The sequence below is a fragment of the Leptodactylus fuscus genome, chromosome 10 (assembly GCF_031893055.1).
Source record: "Leptodactylus fuscus isolate aLepFus1 chromosome 10, aLepFus1.hap2, whole genome shotgun sequence".
In the NCBI taxonomy this organism is placed as follows: Eukaryota; Metazoa; Chordata; class Amphibia; order Anura; family Leptodactylidae; genus Leptodactylus; species Leptodactylus fuscus.
Window position 1 is genome coordinate 52,302,461 of NC_134274.1, and position 26,894 is coordinate 52,329,354.

General features: G+C 44.2%; 1 protein-coding gene across 2 annotated transcripts in view; it reads right to left on the reverse strand.

Moving 5' to 3' along the window:
• The window catches only part of PSD (pleckstrin and Sec7 domain containing), a 232,949-nt gene that overhangs the window by 149,042 nt on the left and 57,013 nt on the right, over nucleotides 1-26,894 (reverse strand). For both annotated transcript variants that reach the window (XM_075258168.1, XM_075258167.1), the window contains exon 5: nucleotides 19,455-19,898. In XM_075258168.1, coding sequence (XP_075114269.1) covers nucleotides 19,455-19,898 — 444 coding nt within the window. The remainder of the gene's footprint in view (nucleotides 1-19,454; nucleotides 19,899-26,894) is intronic.

The following is a 26,894-nucleotide window of genomic DNA, read 5'->3' on the forward strand; positions in this document are numbered from 1 at the left end:
GACGGAGAGAAGGGGGGTTGGGGGACTTCCACAAGGCCGGGATGCAGGCCCTTGCTGCATTGATCAGGTGTCGGACTGCAGACTTTCGGTAGGCTTTACAGGAGGACCCAGAAAGATGGAGGAAGAAGCAGGCCGGGGTATTAGGCAGGTCAACCTGAAAAATTTGGGATGTTAAACGGTGGACACCATCCCAGAACTCTCTCAGGGTCGGGCAGCTCCAGAAGACATGAAGAAGTGTCCCCCTCCTCCAAACCACATCTCCAACACAGGGGAGAGGCGGATGGAAAAAATGTATGTAAAAGGGACGGTACCTGATACCATCTGGTGAGTATCTTGTAGCCCGCCTCCTGGTATTTACAGGCCATCGAGCTCTTGTGGGCAAGCTCCAAGATTCTGGAGCAGTCCGCATCCGAAAAAGAGAGGTTGAGATCAGCCTCCCATTTGGATAAAAAAGAGGGTCTGTGGTCCGGAGGAGGGGAGACCAAAAGGGCATAGAACTCCGAAAGGGAGTGGCGTTGGAGACCAGAGCCCACATAAACCTTCTCAAAATCCGTGAGGGGCCTATCAAAGGAGGTAGGGTCTGAAAGGGAGGAAAGAAAGTGGGTGAGCTGCAGGCCCCTCCAGGGTCCAAGAGCAGGGAGGGCCAAGTCCGACTGAATATCGCCAAAGGAACGCCACTGACCATTAGCTCGGAAATGAAGAACCCTCTGCATACCTGCTCTCGACCAGGAGCGGAACGGACCCGGTGAGAGCCCCAACGGAAAGGAAGGGGAGCCCAGGACAGGGAGAAGGGGAGATGGAGACGGGGAGAGGCAAGCCTTGCGGAAGAGCAAACGGCAAACGCGGAGGGTAGGACCAATCGTTGGATGGGAGGCCAGCGCAGGGGTAGGAAACAAATCCAACTAGGGGAGCAAATGCAACGGTATATGCGAGAAAGAACCCTCCAGAGAGACCCACTGCTTGAAAGGGGAGTGGCGGCACCAGTCCAAGACTCGGTGCAGAAGAGCAGCCTCGTAATAGCGACGAGGGTCGGGAAGACCCAGGCCTCCTCTGTGTTTCGGGAGAGTTAAGGTGGTACGCGCTAATCTGGCACGTTTACCCTGCCAAACAAAACGGATCAGGTCGGAGTAGAGCAATTTGAAAAAGCTAGGGGGAACGTGGATAGGCAAAGTTTGCAGCAAATAGAGGAATCTGGGCATTACATTCATTTTGTAGATCGCACAGCGGCCAAACCAGGTGTAAGTGCCTCTGGACCACTTTTTCAAATCTAAGCGAACGGTCCTAAGCAGCGGGAGGAAGTTGAGTAAGAAGAGATCATCGAGGGCACTGGGGATCCAAACGCCTAGATATTTTATGGCTGTCCGAGACCAATGAAAGGGGAAAGCGAGAGTAAGAGACGACCGAAGGCCCGGGGGGAGCGAAACGTCAAGCACCTCCGACTTCTGGTAGTTAATTTTAAAATTGGCTAGACGGGAAAACTCGTCCAGCTCTGACATCAAGACCGGGAGCGAGGTCAAAGGGTCACGCAAAAAGAACAGAAGATCGTCCGTGTAAGTTGCTATTTTCACGTGACGGCCACCCATCTCCAGACCCAGGAGGGCAGGATTAGCCCTAAGTGTCCTGAGAAGGGGCTCCAAGGTGAGGGTAAAGATCAAAGGTGAGAGAGGGCAGCCCTGCCGAGTGCCATTTCTAATCGGGAAGGGGGAGGACAGGATCCCATTGACCCTAGTAGATGCAGACGGGTCGGAGTACAGGGAAGAGACCCAAGCCGTCATAGAGGGGCCCAGGCCAATATGGCTGAAAACTGCGAATAGGAAAGGCCAGCCTACCCGGTCAAAAGCCTTCTCCGCATCAGTTGAGAGAAGACAGAGCGGGAGCTGGCGAGCACGGGCGAAGCGAACCACATTGAGGACCTTAACAGTATTGTCCCTGGCCTCTCTAGAGGGAATCTCCCCCCAGTATTATAAGCTCTTTAGTACGCTCCCCCAGTATTATATGCTCTGTAATATGCCCCCCCAGTATTATATGCTCTGTAATATGCCCCCCCAGTATTATATGCTCTGTAATATGCCCCCCCAGTATTATCTGCTCTTTAATATGCCCCACCCCCCAGTATTATAAGCTCTTTAGTACGCTCCCCCAGTATTATATGCTCTGTAATATGCCCCCCCAGTATTATATGCTCTTTAATATGCCCCCCAGTATTATATGCTCTTTAATATGCCCCCCCGTATTACATGCTCTTTAATATGCCCCCCCCCCCCATTATATGCTCTTTAATATGCCCCCCCCCCACCCACCCTGTACCGGATTCCCCGTTGGTGAGCGATAAGGGCCACTGCACTTGTGTGTCGGCATGGAGGGGTCTGTGTGCCCTGTCTGGCACGTGAGCCATAGGTCCGCCATCACTGGTCTAGGCACTTCAAATAATGGCTGATCCAAATCATTGAAGATGCTTATTTTAATTACATAGAGAAAATTAAAGTAAAATAAAAATGACAAACACAAAACTGCTTCAGTATATAAAAAACCTACTATACATATTTATAATACATGTGTATGCTGGAGATCAGCACTGCAGTGGTTAACCTTGCCTAGGAGTGAAAGCTTTCAGTCTATTCGGTATATTGCTAGTGTCGTCTTGTACAAGCTGGTGGAGAACAGCTGACATTTTGCAGCTCATTGCAGACTACCATTAAAATTGAATTTGTCGGCAAGGCCTTCCAGTTTCCATAGCAGCCACATCCCGCACTCAGGGGTTTACGGTTTTCATGGATTAGTCCAGGACTTTAGGATAAATACAGCAACGCTTTTACATTGACCCAGGAACTTTTTTCTTTAAAGGAGTATTTCCATCTACATAATTATTTTTAAATTTGTAGATAATTAAAAGTTAAACATTTTTGCTAATATAAGTAATTAAAAATTCTGCAGAGTTTTAAAGATTTTCTCTAACTTTCTTAGTGGTCACAGTCTTGTTGTCTTGATTGGTTGCCATGGATACGACCACAAATGCAGAAACTTTCTAAGGTCAGAAAATCCGCCAAGATTTCCTTATCGTGGCCGGGATATGTTCTGATACATGTAGTGTCCCTGCCTGATAACCCAGGTACAATAAGAAAATCATACGTGGGTTCCTGACAAGTCCAAGACCATAGAAAGATTCTGCATTAGTGGTCGTAACCATTGGCAACCGATCAAGACAACAGACTGTCACCACTAAGAAAATTAGAGAAAATCTTTAAAACTTTACAGAATTTTTAATTACTTATATTTGCAAAAATGTTTAACTATTAATTATCTACAAATATAGATATGATTATGTACATGGGAATACCTCTTTAAATAAATATGTGTAAAACAATCATTATTCCCATGGTAATATATCTGATGTTACTCATTCATAACAGGAACTGTATTATCTTCTAAGGGGAAATCCATGAAGTGAACTATTTCCACCTTGGATTTTATTGCAAATTCAAAACATTGGGGAGAACTGACTGTTCTCTGTAGTAGTGGAGCCTCCGTAGCACACAGTCCTGGTCTCATCTCCTCTATTGACTCTGTTCTGCCTAATGTCACAATTCTACACATAACTATGAAACAACCACCTACATTGACGCTATACGGGTGATACCACAGTATTACTGGCCAAGTGGAACAGCCATGAAAGAGGTTTCCAGGTTAAAAATATTTATAACTAGAGATGAGCGAGTAGTATTCAATCGAATACCTCCCTCCCATAGGAATGCGTGTAAGCGGCCAAACACCAAGGGGTTAAGCGCAGTGAATATTTGATGCGCTTAACCCCTTGGTGTTCAGCCGCTTACACGCATTCCTATGGGAGCAAGGTATTCGATCGAATACTACTCGCTCATCTCTATTTATAACCAATCCTAAAGATAGGTCATTAATGTCAGACACCCAGGGGAAGGTCTGACACTGGCAACACTGGCTGTTCTGAGCTGATACACAGAAAATGGAGCAGGAAGCAGACAGCTGGGGGTGCCAGCACTCAGACCCCCACTATCCTGATACTGATGACCTATTCAAAATACTACAAATCACAAATGCTTTACCCTTTTTTCTTTATACTGCACATATACTTACTACCATTTATCACCAAGTGCAAAACTGAATATAAACAATTCCAAAATATAACAAATATCCCAGAAGTCACAAAGCTACACAGACTCTAACAACACATAAGAAATGTAACAATTTCATTGGTAATAATAAATACAGAAATTAACAAACAAAAAATAAAACAACTGAATCTGTATCTTTTCATTATCTCTTTCTCAGGGCGAGTTCACACCTGCTCCCGGACTCCGCATTGTGGATTTCCGTCTTCTGCCCAAGAAACTGGACAGGAGATGGAAACCCAGCAGTCAGTGTCCGCTAGTGAGCATCTCTGCGGCACAACAGTTTTTTTTTTTTTTTTTTTAACCAGACACAAAGTCCTTCATGTCCAACTGCGTGTCCAGTAAAAAAGAAATGCTTTTGCTGCGGAGAGGCACAAGATGCTCACGGGCGGACACTTTGCAAACACATTCAAGTTAATGGGTTTGAAAACTGACTGCTGGTTTCCGTCCCCTGTCCAGTTTCTCGGGGCAGAAGATGGAAACCTGCAAAGCGGAGAGAGGGCGCAGGTGTGATCCTGCCCTCAGCAAGGTATTGAATAGGTTAAAAATAACATACAGATCCACTTGGGGACCTGAAGAACAGAAACCTAATCCTCTTATCCCGAGGACCCCATAGACTATAATGGGGTCCGATGGGTTTCTGCCAGAAAAAAAGCAGAAAAATGCAGAGAAGTTAAAGAAGAAAAGAAGTTGGTGAAAGGTCCTCTTTAAAGAGCAGTCATCTCTCCTGACTTGTCTGTCAGTAAATCTTCTGTTGTAATAATTCCTACTACTACTTGTTGTCACCATTCAAAGGGGTGAGTCCCTGCACAGACAGATACTATGAGAACTGATTGGACAGAATATATAGAGACGCCCCCAACTGGTAACACCTGGAACTCAATTTATTCCTAAATTTCTAGGAGGAATTACAGAGGAACAGCACAATGTAGAGTTATAAGAAAAGAGGATCCGGAATTGTATTATTAAAAATAAAAGTGTTTGCTAAAACAGACATGTCAGGAGGGATGACAAGTACATTTTGAATGGGGAAACCTCATCCAATAAACTCACACTACTGAGCCAATAGAAATCAGCACATATAAACCCAGCGTGTGAGAAATTAAGGCCGGGGCCCCACGGGTCAGAAACACTGCGATTCTCCTGCGGTGGAAATGCTGCAGGAAAAATTGTGGCATTTTATAGTAATTGCAAAGTGGATGCCATGAATTCCATGCCCACTTTGCAGTAAAAACCTCAGTTCGGACACGCTGCGATTTCCAAAATCGGCGCAGTTTTGGAAATCGCAGCATGTCAATTATATCTACAGAAACGCCGGCAGCTTTCCCACAGATATAATGGTAACAGAAAGTCCGTGGAGGAAAACTCTGTGAACTTTCTGTTTAAAGCGCTGCAGGACGAACTGTGATGCGTTCCCAATCGTCATGTGGGGCCTCAGCCCAAAGGAGTTTTCTGGGCTGATCAATTGATAGCTTATCTGATCGAAATAGCAGAGGTGCTAAGTGAGTTCCCCTTAGGGTAAGTTCACACTGAGCTTTTTGGTCAGGGTTTTCGAGGCCACATTTGCCTCAAAACCCTGACCAAAAAGACAGCTCCCGGAAAAAAGCAGCGAGATACTCATTCTTCAGGCCATTTCGCCTCTCGATTTGGCCTGAAGAAACTCCACCCTCCGGACTCGGCCCATTCATTGGGCCTAATCCGGAGCAGAGTGTGCGGCTGGATGCCAGTGCAGTGCATTAGCTTTCAGTCGTGGCTGCCTGGTTTTTGGATCGGAACCTGAGGCAGCCTCCGCCTCAGGTTCCGATCTAAAAACCCCAGTGTGAACTTACCCTTAGACTATTTAACATTTATTGGTCAAGTAAATGGATCTGAGTTATGATACCAAAGGAAGTCACTGTGAAATGTACAGTGCTGTGCTTGGTTTTATACAAAGAGGCCGCATGCTACAGGGTCTTCAAACAGCTGATGAATGGGGGCCTAGGGTGTCAGACTCTGAAGATCCTTAGATGATGGAATATTTTAAGGATAGGTCTTCAATTAATAATCCCAGAAAATCCCTTTAACATGGGGTAATTCCACATCAATATATTAACTAAACTTAGAAATAAATGTTCCTCTGAAGTGCCGTAGTGGAGACCCCAATCCACAGCAACAGCCGCTTCCTAATTTACGGTTTGCCATCCTCAGATATCACAAGCCAGCGGTCAGAGCTGCACGGCTATTTTTGCTGTCCTGCGTATGTGCCTGAGTTTATTAGTATGTCTATGTGAGTGGGTGTTAATGTGAAGAATGCACATAGTCATCCCAGTTGTGTCAGGATAGGGCGGCCGTATGTGATGCGAGGAACTGAAGAGCTGTGACATATGCTGAGTAATGTTTCCAGCTGCAGCTATTTACATGATAATCCCACAGCTGTTCCTATGAACGTTCCCTCGCCTCCATGTCTGATGTGCGGCCTCCTTATGGAATAGATACCATCACATGCTGTGACACACTGCAGCAGTTCATGGGAAATAATATACAACTATTTAATATCTATATAAATTAAGTCATAAGCCTACAGCAATATGAAGATTTTTATTCTGCAATTTCCATGGCCACTTACATATGCATATGGAAAGCTTCAGTGTATATATCATATGTATCTATGGTTCCATTATCCCAACCAAAGCCAAAATATCATCCTTTTGACGGCCATCAGGCTGACGTATGTTAATATACCTTTCATTTCCTCAGTTCGCTACACTATTCCATACAGCGGTCTCCAGTTGAAAATATACAGTACATCATATGGTCAACTTTTTTTTTCCTCTAGGAGCATAGGTACATCATGAAATACTCTCACCATTTATCTCTATCAGTAAAATGCAACTGGTCAGCCACCAGGCACAGCTTGGTACTTTAAGGGCTAGTTCACACGGGGCACGGTATGGCGTATTTTGGTCCTGATTGTGACACGGGAAGCCGTGTCAGAATAGAGCCAAAATGCGCTTGCTACAACTGACACGGCTTCCGACAGTCGTGGCTTCCCGCTCCGGAGTAGGCCCAAATGAATGGGCCTAGTCTAGAGGGTGCTGCCGTGAGGCGGACACCGGGGCTGAATCAGCCGCAGAATCCGCCTGAAGAAAGGGCAACACTTCTTTTTTCCGTGAGCGGGAACATGTCGCTCACGGAAAAAAGTAAGCTAGCGGTCTGCATAGACCTCTATTGTGAGAGGGTGGATTCTGACGTGCCAAAATCCGCCCTGTCTTGCCCCGTGTGAACGAGTCCTTAGTAGTGGCAGAGTCTGGTATTGCAGCTCATTCCTACTCACGTCAATGAGATATAGCTGTAGTAGTTACACTACCAGGTTCAGCTTCTATTAAAAGTACACAAAGGGATGTGCTGATGGCCAGAATGCTGCAACCCCTTCACATAGCTTATTACTGGGGTACCAGGAGTTGGACCTGATCATATACTCATGGTCTATCCTAATGGTATGTGCCGATTGCTAAAACGCTGCGATCCTTTCACACAGTTTATAGCTCAGGGTGACAAGAGCTGGGCCCAACAGATCTGATACTTATAGTCTATCCTATGCCGTCAGTTGTAAAGTGCCGGAATCTCAATGAACCTTCAAAAAGTTAAATGAAAAATGTAAGGATCTGTTCACGTCGTCCTTTTTTTTGCGTCGTACTATTACGGCTCATGTCGGTAAGGGGTTAAGCACCAAACTATGTTTCTATATAATCTCATACTGTTGTATTATGGTTCCATTGGTGTTTGTGATAGAAAAAAACAAAAGTTACTGTGGTTGTAAGGAAAGATACGACAATGATTTCTGGTCTTTTGCCATTTCTATCGTTTTCTCTCCTGGATGACCAGTATTTGGCAGTTTTGTACATGATGTCACGTGACATTTTTCAGTCGATTTTATAGTAGGAGGTATACATATCATCTGCAGGGACACAATTTATAGGCATCACATACATTTGACAAAATCCACTGGTGGTGTAGGTTTTTTGGCCGCCACTGTAATAATGACCTGGCATAAGAGCAAATTAAAATTTGCATGCTGAAGTTTATTTCATTCACTAGAAAAGATCTGTGTTGTCACAGACAAAGGTATATGCCGCAGCTGTACAAGAAGGAGCCTGAGAAGAATAATGCTATTCACGTACTGACTATTCAATCAATGGGTGTCTGGTTATTGCAGGTCTGGTGTAAGAGATTTCTTCTTTGTAATCATGGCTCCCCCTAGTGACAGGTTGTATTTATTGTACATGCTGGAAAAGTATTATCAATTATTAGGACTATACGACATAATGTTATGTCACAGTAAAATTCACCTAACAATATTAGTATTCACCAGTATGGTATACAGGCTAATTGTACTGAATATTCTGTGACTAGCAGTTATTAATAAAGAAAATCTTTACTGATAAACAAAAAAAGAAAAGACACAGGAAGTAAAAACCATATAAAGCTGAGCCAAACAGGAGATGGTAAACCATAGTAAGGAGGGTCAATAACAAACAAACCAAAGGACAATGTGTGAGGCACCCGCAGTAAAACACCTGATGAGAGGTAAATGTAGAAGGCAGAGTGAAAAGAGAGCCAAAAAAGGGACTCTGTCTATGTCGTACTGTACGGTAACCCGTCGTCAGTCGCAGACACCCCCAAGAGGGAGCCTATTCAAAATATATAGTAATATGCCACTGTCACCACTAGAAGGAGCCTATTCTATAGAATACTAACAGGAGGACCTGGCTTCGCACGGGTATATTTAATTTTTTTGTTTGTGTTGTGGCCCCATAAGAATTGTCCAGTTTTGCACTGGTGTATTTTGTATATTGTTTGTGTGTGTCCATAAGCGTCACGTGATCATGTGTATCTCATTTCGAATATCAGTGAAAAACTTGCGATCGGTTGTTATGGAGACCTGGAGTAAATCTGTGTGTATGTGACCTTGTCTAACAGTGTCATTCACAGTGCCCTGCCCCTTTAAGGCTGACACAAAGTAGTCATGAAAAATTGCTGGGTTGCTATGGAAACCTGGAGTAAAACTCTAATATGTGGTACTCTGTTAAGAGCCATGTACCTAATCCTCCGGCGTGTGGTACTGTGTGCTGACGCACGTATCTAATCCTCTAACGTGTGGTACTGTGTGCAGTGGCGCGTATCTAATCCTCTGGCGTGTGGTACTGTGTGCAGTGGAGCGTATCTAATCCCTTGTGTGGTATTGTGTGCATTGGTGGATATCTAATCATCTGGTGAGTGGTATTGTGTGCAGTGGCGTGTATCCAATCCTCCGGTGTGTGGTACTGTGTGCATACATGCGTATCTAATCCTCCGGCTTGTGGTACTGTGTGCAGACATGCGTATTTAATCCTCCAGCGTGTGGTACTGTTTGCAGACGCGCGTATCTAATCCTCTGGTATTGTGTAAAGATGTGCGTATCTAATCCTCCGGCATGTGGAACTATGCACAGACATGCGTATGTAATGCTGTGGCATGTGTAAATGTGCATAGATGCACATATCTAATCCTCCGGTATGTGGAACTGTGTGCAGATGTGCGTATCTAATCTTCTGGCATGTGGTACTGTGTGCTGACTTGTGTATCTAATCCTCCAGTATGTGGAATTGTGTGTAGATGCATGTATCTAATCCTGCGGCGTGTATAACTGTGTGCATTGGCGCGTATCCAATCCTCCGGCGTGTGGTACTGTGTGCAGTAGCGCATATCTAATCCTGTGTGCAGATGTGCGTATCTAATCCTCCTGCATGTGGTATTGTGTGCAGTGGTGCATATCTAATCCTCTGACATGTAGTATTGTGTAAAAACGTGCGTATGTAATTCTCCAGGGTGTGGTGCTGTGCGCAGACGTACATATCTAATCCTCTGGTCAGCGTGTGGTGCTGTGTGCAGAAGTGCGTATCTAATTCTCCAGCGTGTGGCATTGTGTACAGTGGCGCGTATCTAATCCTCCGGCGTGTGGTAATGTGTGCAGATGCGGGTATCTAATCCTCCGGCCGGCGTGTGGTACTGTGTGAAGATACGCGTATCTAATCCTCTGGTGTGTAGAACTGTGTGCAGACACGCGTATCTAATCCTTTGGCATGTGAAACTGTGGGCAGACGCATCTATCTAATCCTCTGGCATGTGATACTGTGAGGTACTTTGTGCAGACGCGCGTATCTAATCCTCTGGTGTGTAGAAATGTGTGAAGACGCGTGTATCTAATCCTCTGCCATGTGATACTGTGTGTCTAATCCTCTAGTGTGTGGTATTTTATGTAGACGCATGTATCTAATCCTTTGGCATGTGGAACTGTGTGCAGACGCGCGTATCTAATCTTTTGGCACATGGTACTTTGTGCAGACAAGTGTATCTAATCCTCTGGCATGTGGAACTGTGTGCAGACGCACGTATCTAATCCTTCGGCTTGTAGAACTGTGTGCAGACATGTGTATCTAATCCTCTGACATATGATATTATCTGCTGACCTGTGTATCTAATCCTCTGATGCGTGTATCTCAGCTTGGTTATCAGTGTTGGATTGTACATGTGCAATGACTGTGTGTATTGCAGTTGGAATGAGAGAAAGACTTGCAGGTTTGTTTTGGCTAATGGGGGGTCAGGGTCTTGGGAAAGCTGCATCTCCAGAACGGTACGTCCGAGTGAGTTGGGTTCTCGTCTTAAACCTTCCCGGACACCTGAAGAATTTGTGTGCCTAATTTGGTGAAGATCAGTCCAGTCGTTTGGTCGCACATAAAGAACAGACAGACAGAAATTCATTTTTATAAGATAGATAGTAAGACGCCACTGCCATAACATAAAACAATATATCGCAGTGCAGTCACCAATTGAGAGCACCCGTTCTATATGAGACTACCATGTCACTTGCCGCTGCCACTAGAGGGAGCACAGCATGACACCGGATACACCACAGTATACACCCAGACAGCTGCCAAATCAAAACTATCAGGGGAGAGGTAGAACAGAGGTCAGTTACACATTCCCTGAGTGGTAGAGATGCATTGCATTGGTAAACGGGAAGGGGGGGGGGGTGTCAAAGCCAGTAACAGAAGGGGGGGAGGGTAGGATTCACTAGCAGAAGCCACCACACACTGGAGTCCGCAGAGGCCTCCACCAAGGCGGAGAGCTTCATACAGAAGAGTAAGTGGGATGAAATTGGTCGTGCTAGCTACAATCTGCAAGAGTACAGGAAAAGGAGCAAGATGTAAGGCACAACAGATGGCAACAATGGCAAAGAGTCCAGGTTGACAGTCAGCAGTAAAAGAATACACCTCTTCAGGGAGGAGTCTGAAAGGTATCCTCCGCCCGACGTCGCTGCCAAGGCAAGGAACGACTATCAACTGTGTAGAAGGGTGGTTATCCCTCAGCTGTTGCAGGCAGCAATGGATAATCCAACCAGTCCAGGAGAGTCAAGTCCGGGAGGTCCAGGAACCTTGCTAGCTGAACTGCCTGGTCCGGAGAGTGCAGAGAAAACATTGCTCCATTGCAACAGATCTGAATGTGGAAGGGATGCCCCCATCTGTAGGTAACAGTAGAGTCGAGGATGATCTGAAGAACCGGCTTGAGGAATCTGCGCATAGCAAGGGTGTGTCTGGTTACATCGGGAAGAACCCGTACCCGAGTGTCCATGAACGATATTGAACCCTTCTGCCCATTGCATGGAGTATATCCTCTTTCTCCCTGAAGAAATGGACCCGACACAACACATCACAAGGGTCAATAGTATCACTGCGTCTGAGGCCCAGTACGATTGAGTATAGTGTTGAAAATGGAAGTGACCGCTGAGTGGAGTTCTGCTGGGGGATATTATCGGGGATGCCCCGCAGTTTGACGTTATTTCGCTGACCCCAGTTCTCTGGGACGTCAACTTGCAAGAGGATGGATTTGTTAAGAGCCCGCTGAGTAACCAGAAATTGCTCCACAGAGATGAGATGTTGGTCTAATGAGGCAATTTGTTGTTGTAGAACAGAAACCTGCGCAGAGATAGACTGAAGCTCTGACTTGAACTCTGCAATAATCTGCTCCTGTTTCGCCTACAGCCGACTGACTATAGTTTCCAAGTCCAACTTAGTAGGCTGAGAGCTGAAGAGGCCCCAGATATCTGCCAACCTAGGGCGCTTGGATCTGCGACCCAAGGAGGCAATGTCCTGCAGGGAAGAATCAGACAGATCAGAGGATGGTGGGTTACGAAGAGCAGTCAGGGTGGAGTTGAAGTCCAGTTCATAACCGCGCATATCAGGGCATAGCAGATTAGCTGTGGTGCTCAGAGACCGTTGGGGGCCCTTGGGTACAGCATAAGTAAAAAGGGGATCCATCCCTTTAAGAGAGGAGCAAAAGACATCCACAGAGATTAGGGGGTCCCCTGGGTGAGGACCATGCTACATTAGTGTCCATCTTGGGGGGGGGGGCATCAGGGTGCCCCAGAGGAGAGTATTGTGGCTGCAGGCATAGAGTCTGAGGCAGAGTCTTCAATTTAGAGACTGAAGAGGAAGGCTGGGACACAGGAGCTGAGAGCAGAACTGCAGGGGCTTGTGTTAGAGCAGTGTGAGAGTGTACACCATGCAGAGTGGAAGCAGCAGGGGAGGCAGGATCTCAGGGGTTAACAGCTCTAGGACAGGAGAAGTAGCCATGATGGCTTCAGCAGTGCTGAGAACATTATCTTTGCCGTGGGGGAAGGGCATAGGAGCCGCCTGCTGAGGAGGAAACACTGCTCCTCTCTCAGGCTCCATCAGAGAGGGCAGGGAGGCCTGGAGCTGTATAACAGGAGGCTGTGTAGGCAGTGGGGGAGCTGGTACCTGTGAGTATAGTGCTGGCTATGCATCCTGCACAGAGGGAAAGCGGGCCGGCACCATTTTGGAAGCATTGACAGGGTGAGATGAAGGATTTGATGAGAGCAGAAAACGAGCTATCTTAGGCTCAAACAATGAAGAGGAGGGTCCTTTTCTGCCCACGAGGTGGTCCATCATTGTCTAGAGGGTCTCTGATCCCCTGGGGTAGAAGAAAAACCACTCAGGTTCTGAGAACTCAGGAGAGGTACAACTTCACACATGCATGTTCAGGGCACCCCCCCCCCCCCTACCCCCCTAGAAGTTATTAATAAACATTTTATAACATAGCTTTTAGTCTATGTTAAAGGGATCCCATCACTCAAACACAATGTTTTCTAAGTACCATGTCGGAATAGTCTCAAGAAAAGCTATTCGTCTCCTACCTTTCGTTGTTTAACCGAGAAAATGGCAACTTGCACAGTATTGTAAGCGGCCATTTTCTCGTGGCCTGTGGGCATGCGCAGTCTGCTCTGCCCAAGGCCTAGAAATTACAAGCCACCACCGGAAGAAGAAGCTGAAGAGGACGCTGTGAGAGAGCTAATTTGCATACCAAGAAAAACCGGGATTGTAGGCGAACGGCGGTCCGGAGAAGAGGATGAAAGGTAGGAGAAGATTAGCCTTTCTTAAGGCTATTCTGACGTGGTACTTAGAAAAAATTGTGTCTGAGCGATAGGATCCCTTTAACCCCTTCCCGACATGCGCCGTAATAGTACGGCGCATGTCGGGTCTGTAACTATGGCGACCGTCCGGGAGCCGGGCAGCTGTCATAGCCGCTGGGTGTCTACTGCTTTAAGCAGTAGACAATCGTCTCTAATGCCTCCGATCGGTCCCCGGACTGATCGGAGGCATTAACCCCTCCAGCGCCACAGTCAAAGGCGCCGGAGGTGCCATTTTCCTGGTGGCGCATGGGCGCCGCCATTTTGCCGGTGATCGCCGGCTCCTGGAGCATGCTCCAGGGCCGACGTCACGTTGGCATGACAGCCGGGAGCCTTTACAAGGCTCCCAGGCTTGTCTGCAAATCCTCTCTTTTGCAAGGCTGGTCTATGCAGCCTGCAAAAGAAAGATGATTTTTTGCAATTCATTGCAATGCATTAGCATTGTAATGCATTGCATTAGTGATCAGACCCCCTGGGCTTCAAAATCCTTAGGGGGTCTAATAAATGCAAAAAAAATAAATAAAAAGTTTAAAAAAAATATAAAAAAATATAAAAAGTATTAAAAATTCAAATCACCCCCTTTCCCTAGAACACATATAAAAGTAGTTAAAAACTGTGAAACACATACATGTTAGGTATCCCCGCTTCCAAAATCGCCCGCTCTACAAAGCTATAATAATATTTTTCCTGTTCGGTAAACGCCGTAGTGGGAAAAATAGTCAAAGGTGCCTAACGGCCATTTTTTCACTGTTTTGATTCTGATAAAAATTTGAATAAAAAGTGATCAAAGCAATAACATTTCCCAAAAATGGTAGAACTAAAAAGTACACCCGGCCCCGCAAAAAAAAGCCCTATGCATACCCGTACACTGATGTATAAAAAAGTTACGGCTGTCGGAATATGGCGACTTTTAGAAAAAACATTTTTTAACACAGTTTTGGATTTTTTTAAGGGGTCAAAATGTAAATAAAACCATATAAATTCGGTATCCCTGGAACCGTACCGAAACACAGAATACAGGGGACATGTCATTTTGGCTGCACAGTGAACGCTGTAAAACCAAAGCCCGTAATAAAGTCGCAGAAATGCATTTTTTCTTCAAATCCAACCCATTCTGAATTTTTTTCCTGCTTCCCAGTATATTCTACAGAATAATTAATGGTGGCATCATGAAGAAAAATTTGTCCCGCAAAAATTAAGACCTCATATGGCTCTGGGAGCGGAGAAATAAAAAAGTTATGGGGTTTAGAAGGAGGGGAGTCAAAAACGAAAAACGAAAATCAAAAAATGCTATAGGCGGGAAAGGGTTAAGGAACTCAGCCCAGCTCAATTGTATATTAAAAAAGTACAAGTTTTATCTATACAGACATAGCAGAAAGCAAATTCTAGCAAGTGATATTGATTACCCATCAGTGTTATTAGATTCTGTGATGTGAATGATGGAGAACTGACGGTCAAGTACATTTACTACAACTCCATGTACATCTACAGAAAAAGTCGAACTCTCAGGTGGCAATTTTTAGAAAATTAAAAGTGCATATGGGGCATATTTAGAAACCAAACACTCTAAAATTATATTGCATGTAAAGAAATCATGCCACATTAAGGCTAAATTCATATTGGCGTCAGAGTACTTTTCCATCCATCGCTTTCAGTTTAAAAACAACATATACCCAATGGACCTTATTATATACTGTCTTATCAGTCCCCTGGTTTATTGTTCTAATCCTCTGACAGACCATAACGACAAAGAGCCAATGCTAATGTGAACTTAGTGTATTATTATTATTTTTACTTTTTGCACTCAGCTTTAATATATTGCATTGCCTTTGTCTATATTAGTAATGCAGTCACTGTCTCAGCAAAAGAAACATTTCAATAATTTATGAATAAAAACTGGGCTACAGATCCAAAAATATTGTCTTAAAACATGAGGGAAGACATCAGATGCCACAAGTGTACACAGTGACACTAGACAAGGCACTCTAGGCCCTTTCTATCCAAAGTACATGAGAAGGGGACCTGTCCCTTTCTTATGTTTAATCCTGACATTTACTCTGATACGGCCATATTTTCCAATAAAGTCTCACATTTGTATTGCACATGTACAGTTACCTTAAAGAAGAGAAATGTATCCAACATGCTGAAACATACACCATGTGGGTGTATGGGTACAACATGACCCCACTGTGTCACCCAACCAGTTTGGCTTTGGATCATTCCTATGGGTGTTGTCTCAGTCGCCTCTAGTCTTTACTCTTTAACCCCTACACAGGGCCAGTTTTGATAAACTTCCTAATATGCCAATATGTTCTCAGTCATGTTGGTTTTGAGACCTACATAGAGTTTTTTTTCCCATAGTGGTTGTATAATCCAGTTCATAAGATCGGTTAGTGCATTGTCTATCACTGCTATCCTCCTCCGGTTTAGCTTCTGCGCCCCACGCTATCATTATCACATACAGTACTGAGCAAACATTTTAGGCATGTGCATATTTTTGCTGTAAGAATGCTTTAAAAAATAAAACTTAATAGTTTATGTCAAACAAAAGAGGAACCTAAATCACATCAATATTTGGTTTGACCTCCTCTTAGAGAAGACCTGATGATATGAATCTCACAGAGCCCTGATCTCAATATCATCCAGTCTGTCTGGGATTACTTGGAGTAAACTACAGAAGATCTGGGCTTATTTCTCATGTACCAAATGGTACACCTGAGAAAGGAGCCACTTATAGCTCCAAAATGCGTTGTATGTTCTGGCACGAACATCTGGGTAAGCGTGGATTTTCTTCCCACGTTCCATACCTACCGAGGATTTGGGTGCTATTGTGGATTTGCTCGTTGTCATTTACATTTGATGTTCCTGTGATAGAGTTGCAGCGGCCGCCCTACCATTTGATGTCTGTATTTAGGATATTGCACTTCGAGGACATTCTTTCTACACTGTTGTAATTCAATTAGTTGACATTGCTGCACTAGATGTTGCGCGGTGCTGGTCTCCATTTTTCTTTGCTAGTTCTCCAAGACGTCTCAAACAACCTGACCGTCAAGTAAATTCTAAAACTATTAATACAACTTTTTGAAAGCATTCATACTTAGAACAGTTTTCCAAACCTGCCTAAAACTTTTGCGCATGTACATGCATGCCAAAATGCAGAAAAGAGACCCTTCTCACAAGAGTCGTTTATATAATAGCCATAAAGAGGCTATAGAGCAAAACGAGCCTTCATGGACCTTGGTGGAAGGTTAAAGTGGTTATCCGATTTCTACCATTGATGGTCTACTCTTAAGTACTGAAACGCTGTCTCATAGACTTCAATTGGGCATCACTGCAGTACCAAGGCCCAACGCTACTGTCTTGGTACAGATTATCAAGAGGAATTCGTGAGTCAGACTCCCACAATCTAATAATGATAGCCTATCCAAAGTACAGGCCATCAATTGTAGAAACCAGACAACCCCTTTAGGGAAACTAAGCCCTAATAAGGCTGCCTAGAAGTAATACAGCTGTGTGTGTATGCTCTAAAGCAGGGGTAGGGAACCTTCAGCTCTCCAGCTGTTGCAAAACTACAACTCCCAGCATGCATACTGGCTCTCCTGTTCTTGGAACTCCCATGGAAGTGAATGGAGCATGTTGGGAGTTGTAGTTTCACAGCAGCTGGAGAGCCGAAGGTTCCCTACCCCTGTTCTAAAGCAACAAATAATTTGAAAAAAAGTGGTGAAAATTAAACAAAAAAAACGTATTTGTGAACAGTCTCAAAACATGATGCACTTAGCGCAGTTATCCAAGCTGTGATTTAGGGGGCGTTCACATTACCACCGCTGTCTGCCCCGGGGTTTCCATCCTAAACCTCTGGGAAAACTGGACAGGGGACGGCTTGCCGGCGGTCAGTTTTAAAACCCATTTATTTGAATGGGTTTATAAAGGGAACCGCTGATGTCCGTATGCAGCCTCTCCACCTGGAAACCATTTTTTTGGCACAGACACAAAGTCCTACATGTTTGTGAAAATATGGTCACCCAGCATATCTTGCAGGCCTTGACTCATCTGTGACCAACCCAGTCTTCAGTCCCTTTTCTTTTCCATTTGCACCCTTCTCATGACTGCTTTCTACAGATACTGCACCCCTGCCCATGAGTTTTGTCTAGTATTACAGCTCCACTGAATTGAATGGGGCTGAGATGCAAAAACACACAATCTGTGGACAGGTGTGCGACTGTTTTTAGAACAAAATAGCCATGTTTATACTGGACAACCCTTTAATGTAGAGAGACTCTCTGTTCATGATACTCATCTCTTGGCCAGAGTGCTTTGGTCTCGTCCTGCATTATACAGACGGCCCTTCTAATTGAATAGACACTGTGTAATGCTTAGTTTTTCCTTGTGGGTAACTATACAAAAATTAGCCACTTATTGCCAGGTTTCCTCACAGATTACTGGGGGGAGGGGAGGGGGGTGTCATTTAATGGGACTATCCAGTTTTAACAGATAATTGTTATTGTTTGTATAATGAAAAGTTATACCATTTTACAATATACTTTCGATTCCTCACGCTTTTCTAGATTTCTGCCTACTGTTAATCTTTGTTTATTTCCAGTGGATAAAAATCAGTCCATGGTCATGTGATGAACACACAGGGGGACTGATATTTGTCATCTTGTGATGCTCTATTGACAAAGGTTTTTTACATCGTGTATTTGATATATACATTTGCTTTCCAATTTACCAAATTATCATCCTTTTTCTGTTTACTATTGTCATTTTGGACCATTGCTTTTACAGTAAAAAACAAAAACAAAAAAAAACTAGTACAAGTAATACAAGACATCAATAACTTTGGAAGACTTCCCTAACGAAAATGTAGATAACTACTCCTTCACTCAACTAACCATACAACGTCTGATGAAGCACACTGCAATGCTTCTTTTGCATGTTTTATACAAAAAGAAATAAAAATCAGAGGCATGCAGAGGCACAATAAAAGCCATTCGGACCTTTATGATAGCCCTTTTAGGACTATATATAAGGCCTAGTTCACACAGGGACGGAATAGCGTCAAAATCGGGACCAAAATATGACTGTCAGTTGCAGCTTCCCACTCCGGAGTAGGCCCAAAATGAATGGGCCTAGTCCGGAGGGTGATGCCGCAATGAGCCGCGGAATCCGCATGAAGAAAGGGCAGCTCACTTCTTTTTTCCATGAGCGGCAACTTGCCACTCACAGAAAAAAAAAAGATTGCTAGCGGTCTCCATAGACCACCATTGTGAGGGGGCGGATTATAACATGGATTCCACACCATAATCTGCCTCGCCTCTGTGCCCGAGCTCTAACAGAGCTGTAGTCTGTGTAGTCTATGGCTGTGTGCATGAGCCTATAAAATGAGGATCATTCGGGTTAAGGGCTTGTTCACATCTGCGCCCGAGTCCGTTCTGCAGGTTTCCGTTTCCTGCACAAAACTGGGCAGGAGACTGAAACCTGCAGGCATCTTTTCAAACCCATTCATTTGAATGGGTTTGAAAAGTGTCTGGCTGTGAGCGCCCGTGAGCGTTTTATGCTCTCCGCGGCGAAACTGTGAAGTCGGACATACAGCACTCTGTGTCCGGTTTAAAAAAAAACTATTTCGCCGTGGAGAGCATAAAACGCTCACCGGCGCTCACGGCCAGACTCGGCCTGACAGGTTTCCGTCTTCTGCATGCACAAGACGGAAACCTGAGAATGGAGTGCCGAACGCTGTTGTAAACCCAGCGTAACTCAGAATTATGTAACTGGTTATTTTATAGCATCATTGTTCTAGGACCTACCTGTGTATAATGGCATCAGCAATAATGAGGCTGTTCTCAGATGGCGAAGGACTGCGCACCTCATTGTGTGCCGCTCTGGTAATATGTATGGTTTCATCCTCTCTCTCACTCCAGGCTGATTCAGTAGTGGAGCTCGTCCCAGAGTCCAGCTCTAGGTGAGCTAAAGGTGCAAAATTGTCTTCAATAAGCTGAGCATTCTTGCAGATCTGCTTTTGTGTTTCTGAGGTCAGTGTTGGAAGGTCAAAGGTGAAGAAGCTGTTTTGATTTTGTGCAGAGGAAGAGAGAATGTCAATAGAATCGAGGCTGGAGTACGATGTACCCTTGGCTCTATGGGATTCCATAATACTCTCAAAATGTTTACTGAACGAGTCCATACCATCTTCCGAGAATCGATGACACAATCGAAAAGTCAAAGGAGAACGCAGGGGTGTCTGTATAGTTTCCCTGAAAACAAAAAATATAATAAAGTGACTACAATTCTACAATACATTTAATTGCAAGAAAAATAGAGATATAAAAATAAGTTACCGTATATACTCGAATATAAGCCGTCTTTTTCAGCGCAGTTTTTATGCTGAAAAAGCCCCTTTCGGCTTATACTCGAGTCAGGTAGCATAGGACTGCAAGGACCTGCATAAATTAAGTGAAAGGGGAGTATCCTTCAGTGGTTGCTAAAGTAATGATATAGGACACTCCCCCTTTACTTAATTTATGCAGGTCCTTGTAGTCCTGTGCTGCCTGACTCAATACTTCCCTGCTCCTGTGTCTGTATGGAGGAGAGCTGAAAGTGAGAGTAAAACACACAGGTACCTGCTGGATTACAATTCCTATTAATGTCATGCATTTGGGGTTATTAATTTAGTTTTAGTAACTCCTTGTGTTTCACACTAATAGCAATTAACCCCATCATGTCCCTCACATTATCCCCTGTGCACCCCATATAAGGGTTACTAATATGGGAGACATATGGAGGTAATAATAAAGTACTTTAATAATGTTTAATGTAATAATTATTACCTGCATGTCTCTCACATATCAGTAACCCTTATGTGAGGCACACAGGGGGTTAATGTGAGAGACATGATGGGGTTAACTGCTATTAACCTGAGGCACATGGAGTTAATAAACTAATACACATGACTAGGGTTGAGCATTCGGAATTCCAATCTCGATCTTTTCCAGTGGGATCGAGGTCGGAGGTTATCTCAAGATCGGCTCAACCCTAAAAGTGACTTTTCCCATAGAGAAGCATTGACTAGGGTTGAGCGATTGGGATCAGAAAAGATCGGATTCCGATTGGCGACCGAGCAAATTTCACGATCAGCTGGAAAATGATCGGAAATCGGATTTTAAAATCGATCTTGAAATCTCAAGATCGCCTCAACTCTACACATGACCTTTTTATCTGCAATAGTGGATAAAATTATGGACTACTACATTTCAATGGGCCCGTACAGATCGATGCTGTCGCTTTTGCAGCTGTGTGTCCGGGCCAAATTGAAGAGCTACAACTTATGGAGCAGGTCCTATATGTGTCCTATATGTGTCTGTACTTGCAGCCATATCGATTCATTTTTAATGTAAAGATCTGTGATCAGTTAATGTAATTTTATTGGTATCTATTTTAATTTTTGAAATTTTCCAGTAGCTGCTGCATTTCCCCCCCTGCATTTCCCAGTTTTCTGTGGTAAAATTAGGGGCCTTGGCTTACATTCAGGTCAGCTTATACTCAAGTATATACGGTACTTTGAATATTTTAGATGCTTTACGTATAAAAAGAATTAGTATGCAACAATGAAAAGGATAAGAAAAAATAAAGAAAAAAAATGTTAGCAAATGTACGGTACATCTTTACAATATTTTATTACTATATTACATTTGAAATACAAAAAGTGACAGTTGCAAATAGTCAAGAAAAATAAATAAATCACCTAGCTCTGTGTACATAGCTCCTAGGCAAACCAATGTGTCTCCATACAAAGTTGTTGTGTCATCTGTCTACTGATATGGATACATACGTCTATGGGGGCTTCAGATTCATTCTGTTCTGATGATACGGATGATTATAGAGCAGGGCCTATTCTGCAATGTGTTGGAATGAATGAATCAGAAGCCCCCATAACAGAATGCATTCACATGTCATTTGAGTTCATTTCACTGCAAACTCGGCCCCACATCGATGCCCTAGGGGTTTAATCATCTGGTTTGCGCACTATAAAAAATTGGACTTCCTAGTGTATTTCCATATGCCATCTGTGTCCAAACGGTGTCTTTATTTTTCAGCAATCACCTACCAATGCATCTGTGAAAATCAGACAGCACACGGATGAAACCCGTGTGTTATCCTTTTTTTTTTTTTGACCTATAGACTTGAACAGCCAAGACAAGTAGAGAAAATCGAGCATGACATGATATTTTGACATGTGACATGTGAATGGCTCCAGTAACTCTTGGCCCCGGGCACTGTCTGATTTTTTTTTTTTTACGTGCATAGCATATGGACAGAAAAGTAGTAGTGATAAAGGGTCCTCAAACAACCCTGGCACACATACGTCGTCTGTTGTTCAAGCTCATCTGTGCCAAGCAAGCACATGTTGTACGTTAAGAGCCCAAGACGGTGTGTCTGACACTGTGATCTGTAGTACGGGGGAACCACAAGGTACAGTTCTTGCCCCATTTCTCTTCACACTGTACACTGCTGACTTTAGGCACAACTCATCCAGCTGTTACTTACAGAAGTACTCCGATGACTCTGCTATAGTAGGCCTTATCACTGATGGCGACGATAGGGAATACAGAGACTTAAACCGGGATTTTGTTGAATGGTGCCAGCAGAACCAGCTCAGGATTAATGCTGGGAAGACCAAGGAGATGGTGGTGGACTTTAGTAAACGGAGAGGTGCTCCGACCCCAGTGGAGATCCAAGGAACATGTATTGAGATAGTCAGGACCTATAAGTATCTGGGCGTGCTCCTCAATAATAAACTAGACTGGGCTGACCACCTGGAGGCGCTGCACAGAAAGGGCCACAGCAGACTCTACCTGCTCAGGAGGCTGAGGGCCTTCGGATTCCAGGGGACACTTCTTAGGGCCTTCTTCAACTCTGTGGTTGCCTCATCCATCTTTTTCGGTGTGGCCTGCTGGGGGAGCAGTATATCAACCAGGGACAGAAATAGACTTGACAGGCTGATCAGGAGGGCCAGCTCTGTCCTGGGGAGCCCCTTGGAGCCAGTACAGGTGGTGGGTGACAGAAGGATACTGGCTGTGGTGACCTGCATGCAGGAGAACAAATCCCACCCCATGTATGGGACCCTGATGGGACTTGGCAGCACTGTAAGTGACCGTCTGCTTCACCCCAAGTGTGAGAAGGAGAACTATCGCAGGTCCTTCCTTCCAACCGCGACCAGGCTGTATAATCTACATCAGACCAAGCGAAGATCACTCCGCACAGAGAACTAATGATTATGAGGTCTTCCTCTTTCTCTTCCGTTTTTCCTTAGCTGCTATGGCCTCCTAGTATATCTTCTCTCCTCAGCTTATATGTGTCTACGTCTGTAATATATTACTGTGTATTATCCTGTATCTGTATTACTATGCTGCTGTAACATGCTGAAATTTCCCCAATGTGGGACTATTAAAGGATTATTATCTTATCTTAAGATAGGTGCAACGAACATGGCCATACAGTGTATGTGAGCAATAAGTATAGGACAGTCAAGAATGAGTAAAGGTTTGTGAGATTCACAATATTGATGGTCATAAATATCATATTGTTGGATAGGACATCAATACTGTGATCCTGGAAAACTTCTTCAATTAAATAAGAGACGGTCATATTGCAATGAACTGACATTACATGACATGTCCATTACAGTATTAAGGGGTTGTTGTTTAATTTATGATTTCATTTCTTTACATGCAGTGTTATATTATATATGTATGTACATTATACTGATAGATCTCTTATACTAGTGCAGTGGTAAGTCTCTAAAGGAAATAACATCAAGCTCAACAATATGTACTGGCTATATTGTACAGAGGATTATTAGATAACATGTTCTGTTTCTATGTCCTCACCTTTCATTATGTTATAGGTTACTATTATTATACTACAAGCTTCACTCACTCCTACGACAAGCCTACAACTCCTAACAAGTCCCCAGGCTGCAGCCACGGAGACCACCCTGGTAGGGGAGTATTGGTTTCCAATAACGCAGATAGGGGTCAGGTGCTGCTGCTGGGGCTCCTGAGGCCAGGGGTGCTGAAAGTAGGGGGTGGCAAAGACAGAAAAAGTTGGGGTCTGCTGGTATTACACAGATGTGCATTTGTGTGTCTGCTTTCAGTTTCTATAAGGAACCATTAACCAATAAGGAACTGAAATGCTGCTGTGCACTCTAATAACAATCTTTGCAGACCTGACATTGTTTTGAGTACTGGCCGGACTTCAGAAGCTTACACCCATTCTGGTGCTATATTCCCTGATTTGGATATTAGGGTGATAAACCATGGGGCCCTCCCAAGTAACATGGGGTGTCACAGACAAAATGCCTTAAAAAGAAAGGAGTTGAAGTTGATCTTGGATACACTGCAACCTATGGGATGGTACGTGGATATTCGGGTACATGCCAATCATACTGTAGAATGGATGTAACAGTTCTGTGCTAATTGTTTCTATCAGTGCTCCCTTGTGGGTTGTTATACCCATGATATTATACGTGCTACTTATTTATATCTTTTGTTTCTGTATTTAGGATAGGAGTGGTATCGATATGATAGATTGTGTAATTTCACAACAAGCTAGAAGTGAGCTGTAGGGGGCCACATAGAATTTAGGAGGTTTTATGAAAGGAAGATGTTTTGCCCATTTATAAAATATTTCATTGTGGAGCTATATATTGGTTTTATGCTGTTTGCCCATGCTCACTGGGGTCCCAGAAGTTGAAGCTGGGTGGGTGATACGCCTTTGGAAGCTGAAGTTTAGTGGTCAACTAGTCTATGTGATGTTTGTCCCCTGCTGGGGACATGTCTCTTGTTGGTTCTGCTGGGGCTCCTGTCCAAAGATACCAAGCATGAAGGTTGAGCAGGATGGAAAGAGCGGATGGTGATAAATGGGGGGAGGGGAAGTATTACATAACGGTGTATTTGTGCATCCAAAGCAAGCAGCAGTATCATGTATAGGAGTCTGAATTCAAGGAATCAATGGGAAAACTGAACACTTCCCATTGGCTGTTTAAAATGGATGGCTTCATATAGGCCAGTGGGAAAACTGGAAGTAAAAATACATCGTGCAGGACATCTTATATAGATATATCGTATTTAGAGGGAGACAGAGAGAGATGTTACTAAAGCAGCATCATGTCATCTGCTCTTCGTGTTTCCTCTGTATGGGGTGGTTGTTCTTTTTTAATTTACGGTTAACTTTATTACCAACATGATAATTTCACCTAGAGACAGGCAGCAATATCACACATCACCTAGAGACAGGAGGCAATATCATCTAGAGACAGGTAGCAATATCACACATTACCTAGATACAGGTGGCAATATCACACATCACCTAGAGACAGGTAGCAATATCACACATCACCTAGAGACAGGCGGCAATATCATCTAGAGACAGGCAGCAATATCACACATTACCTAGATACAGGTGGCAATATCACACATCACCTAGAGACAGGCGGCAATATCACACATCACCTAGAGACAGGCGGCAATATCACACATCACCTAGAGACAGGCGGCAATATCACACATCACCTAGAGACAGGCGGCAATATCACACATCACCTAGAGACAGGCGGCAATATCACACATCACCTAGAGACAGGCGGCAATATCACACATCACCTAGAGACAGGAGGCAATATCACACATCACCTAGAGACAGGTGGCAATATCACACATCACCTAGAGACAGGCGGCAATATCACACATCACCTAGAGACAGGCGGCAATATCACACATCACCTAGAGACAGGAGGCAATATCACACATCACCTAGAGACAGGCGGCAATATCACACATCACCTAGAAACAGGAGGCAATATCACACATCACCTAGAGACAGGTAGCAATATCACACATCACCTAGAGACAGGCAGCAATATCACACATCACCTAGAGACAGGTAGCAATATCACACATCACCTAGAGACAGGCGGCAATATCATCTAGAGACAGGTAGCAATATCACACATTACCTAGATACAGGTGGCAATATCACACATCACCTAGAGACAGGCAGCAATATCACACATCACCTAGAGACAGGTAGCAATATCACACATCACCTAGAGACAGGCGGCAATATCACACATCACCTAGAGACAGGCAGCAATATCACACATCACCTAGAGACAGGTAGCAATATCGCACATCACCTAGAGACAGGCAGCAATATCACACATCACCTAGAGACAGGCAGCAATATCACACATCACCTAGAGACAGGCGGCAATATCACACATCACCTAGAGACAGGTGGCAATATCACACATCACCTAGAGACAGGTAGCAATATCGCACATCACCTAGAGACAGGTGGCAATATCACACATCACATAGAGACAGGCAGCAATATCACACATCACCTAGAGACAGGCAGCAATATTACACATCACCTAGAGACAGGTAGCAATATCACACATCACCTATAGACAGGCGGCAATATCACACATCACCTATAGACAGGCGGCAATATCACACATCACCTAGAGACAGGCGGCAATATCACACATCACCTAGAGACAGGAGGCAATATCACACATCACCTAGAGACAGGCAGCAATATCACACATCACCTAGAGACAGGCAGCAATATCACACATCACCTACAGACAGGCGGCAATATCACACATCACCTACAGACAGGCGGCAATATCACACATCACCTACAGACAGGCGGCAATATCACACATCACCTATAGACAGGCGGCAATATCACACATCACCTAGAGACAGGAGGCAATATCACACATCACCTAGAGACAGGCAGCAATATCACAGATCACCTAGAAACAGGCGGCAATATCACACATCACCTAGAGACAGGCGGCAATATCACACATCACCTACAGACAGGCGGCAATATCACACATCACCTACAGACAGGCGGCAATATCACACATCACCTAGAGACAGGTAGCAATATCACACATCACCTAGAGACAGGTAGCAATATCACACATCACCTAGAGACAGGCAGCAATATCACACATCACCTAGAGACAGGCGGCAATATTACACATCACCTAGAGACAGGTAGCAATATCGCACATCACTTAGAGACAGGTAGCAATATCACACATCACCTAGAGACAGGCAGCAATATTACACATCACCTAGAGAGAGGCGGAAATATTACATATCACATAGAGATAGGCAGCAATATCACACATCACCTAGAGACAGGCAGCAATATCACACATCACCTAGAGA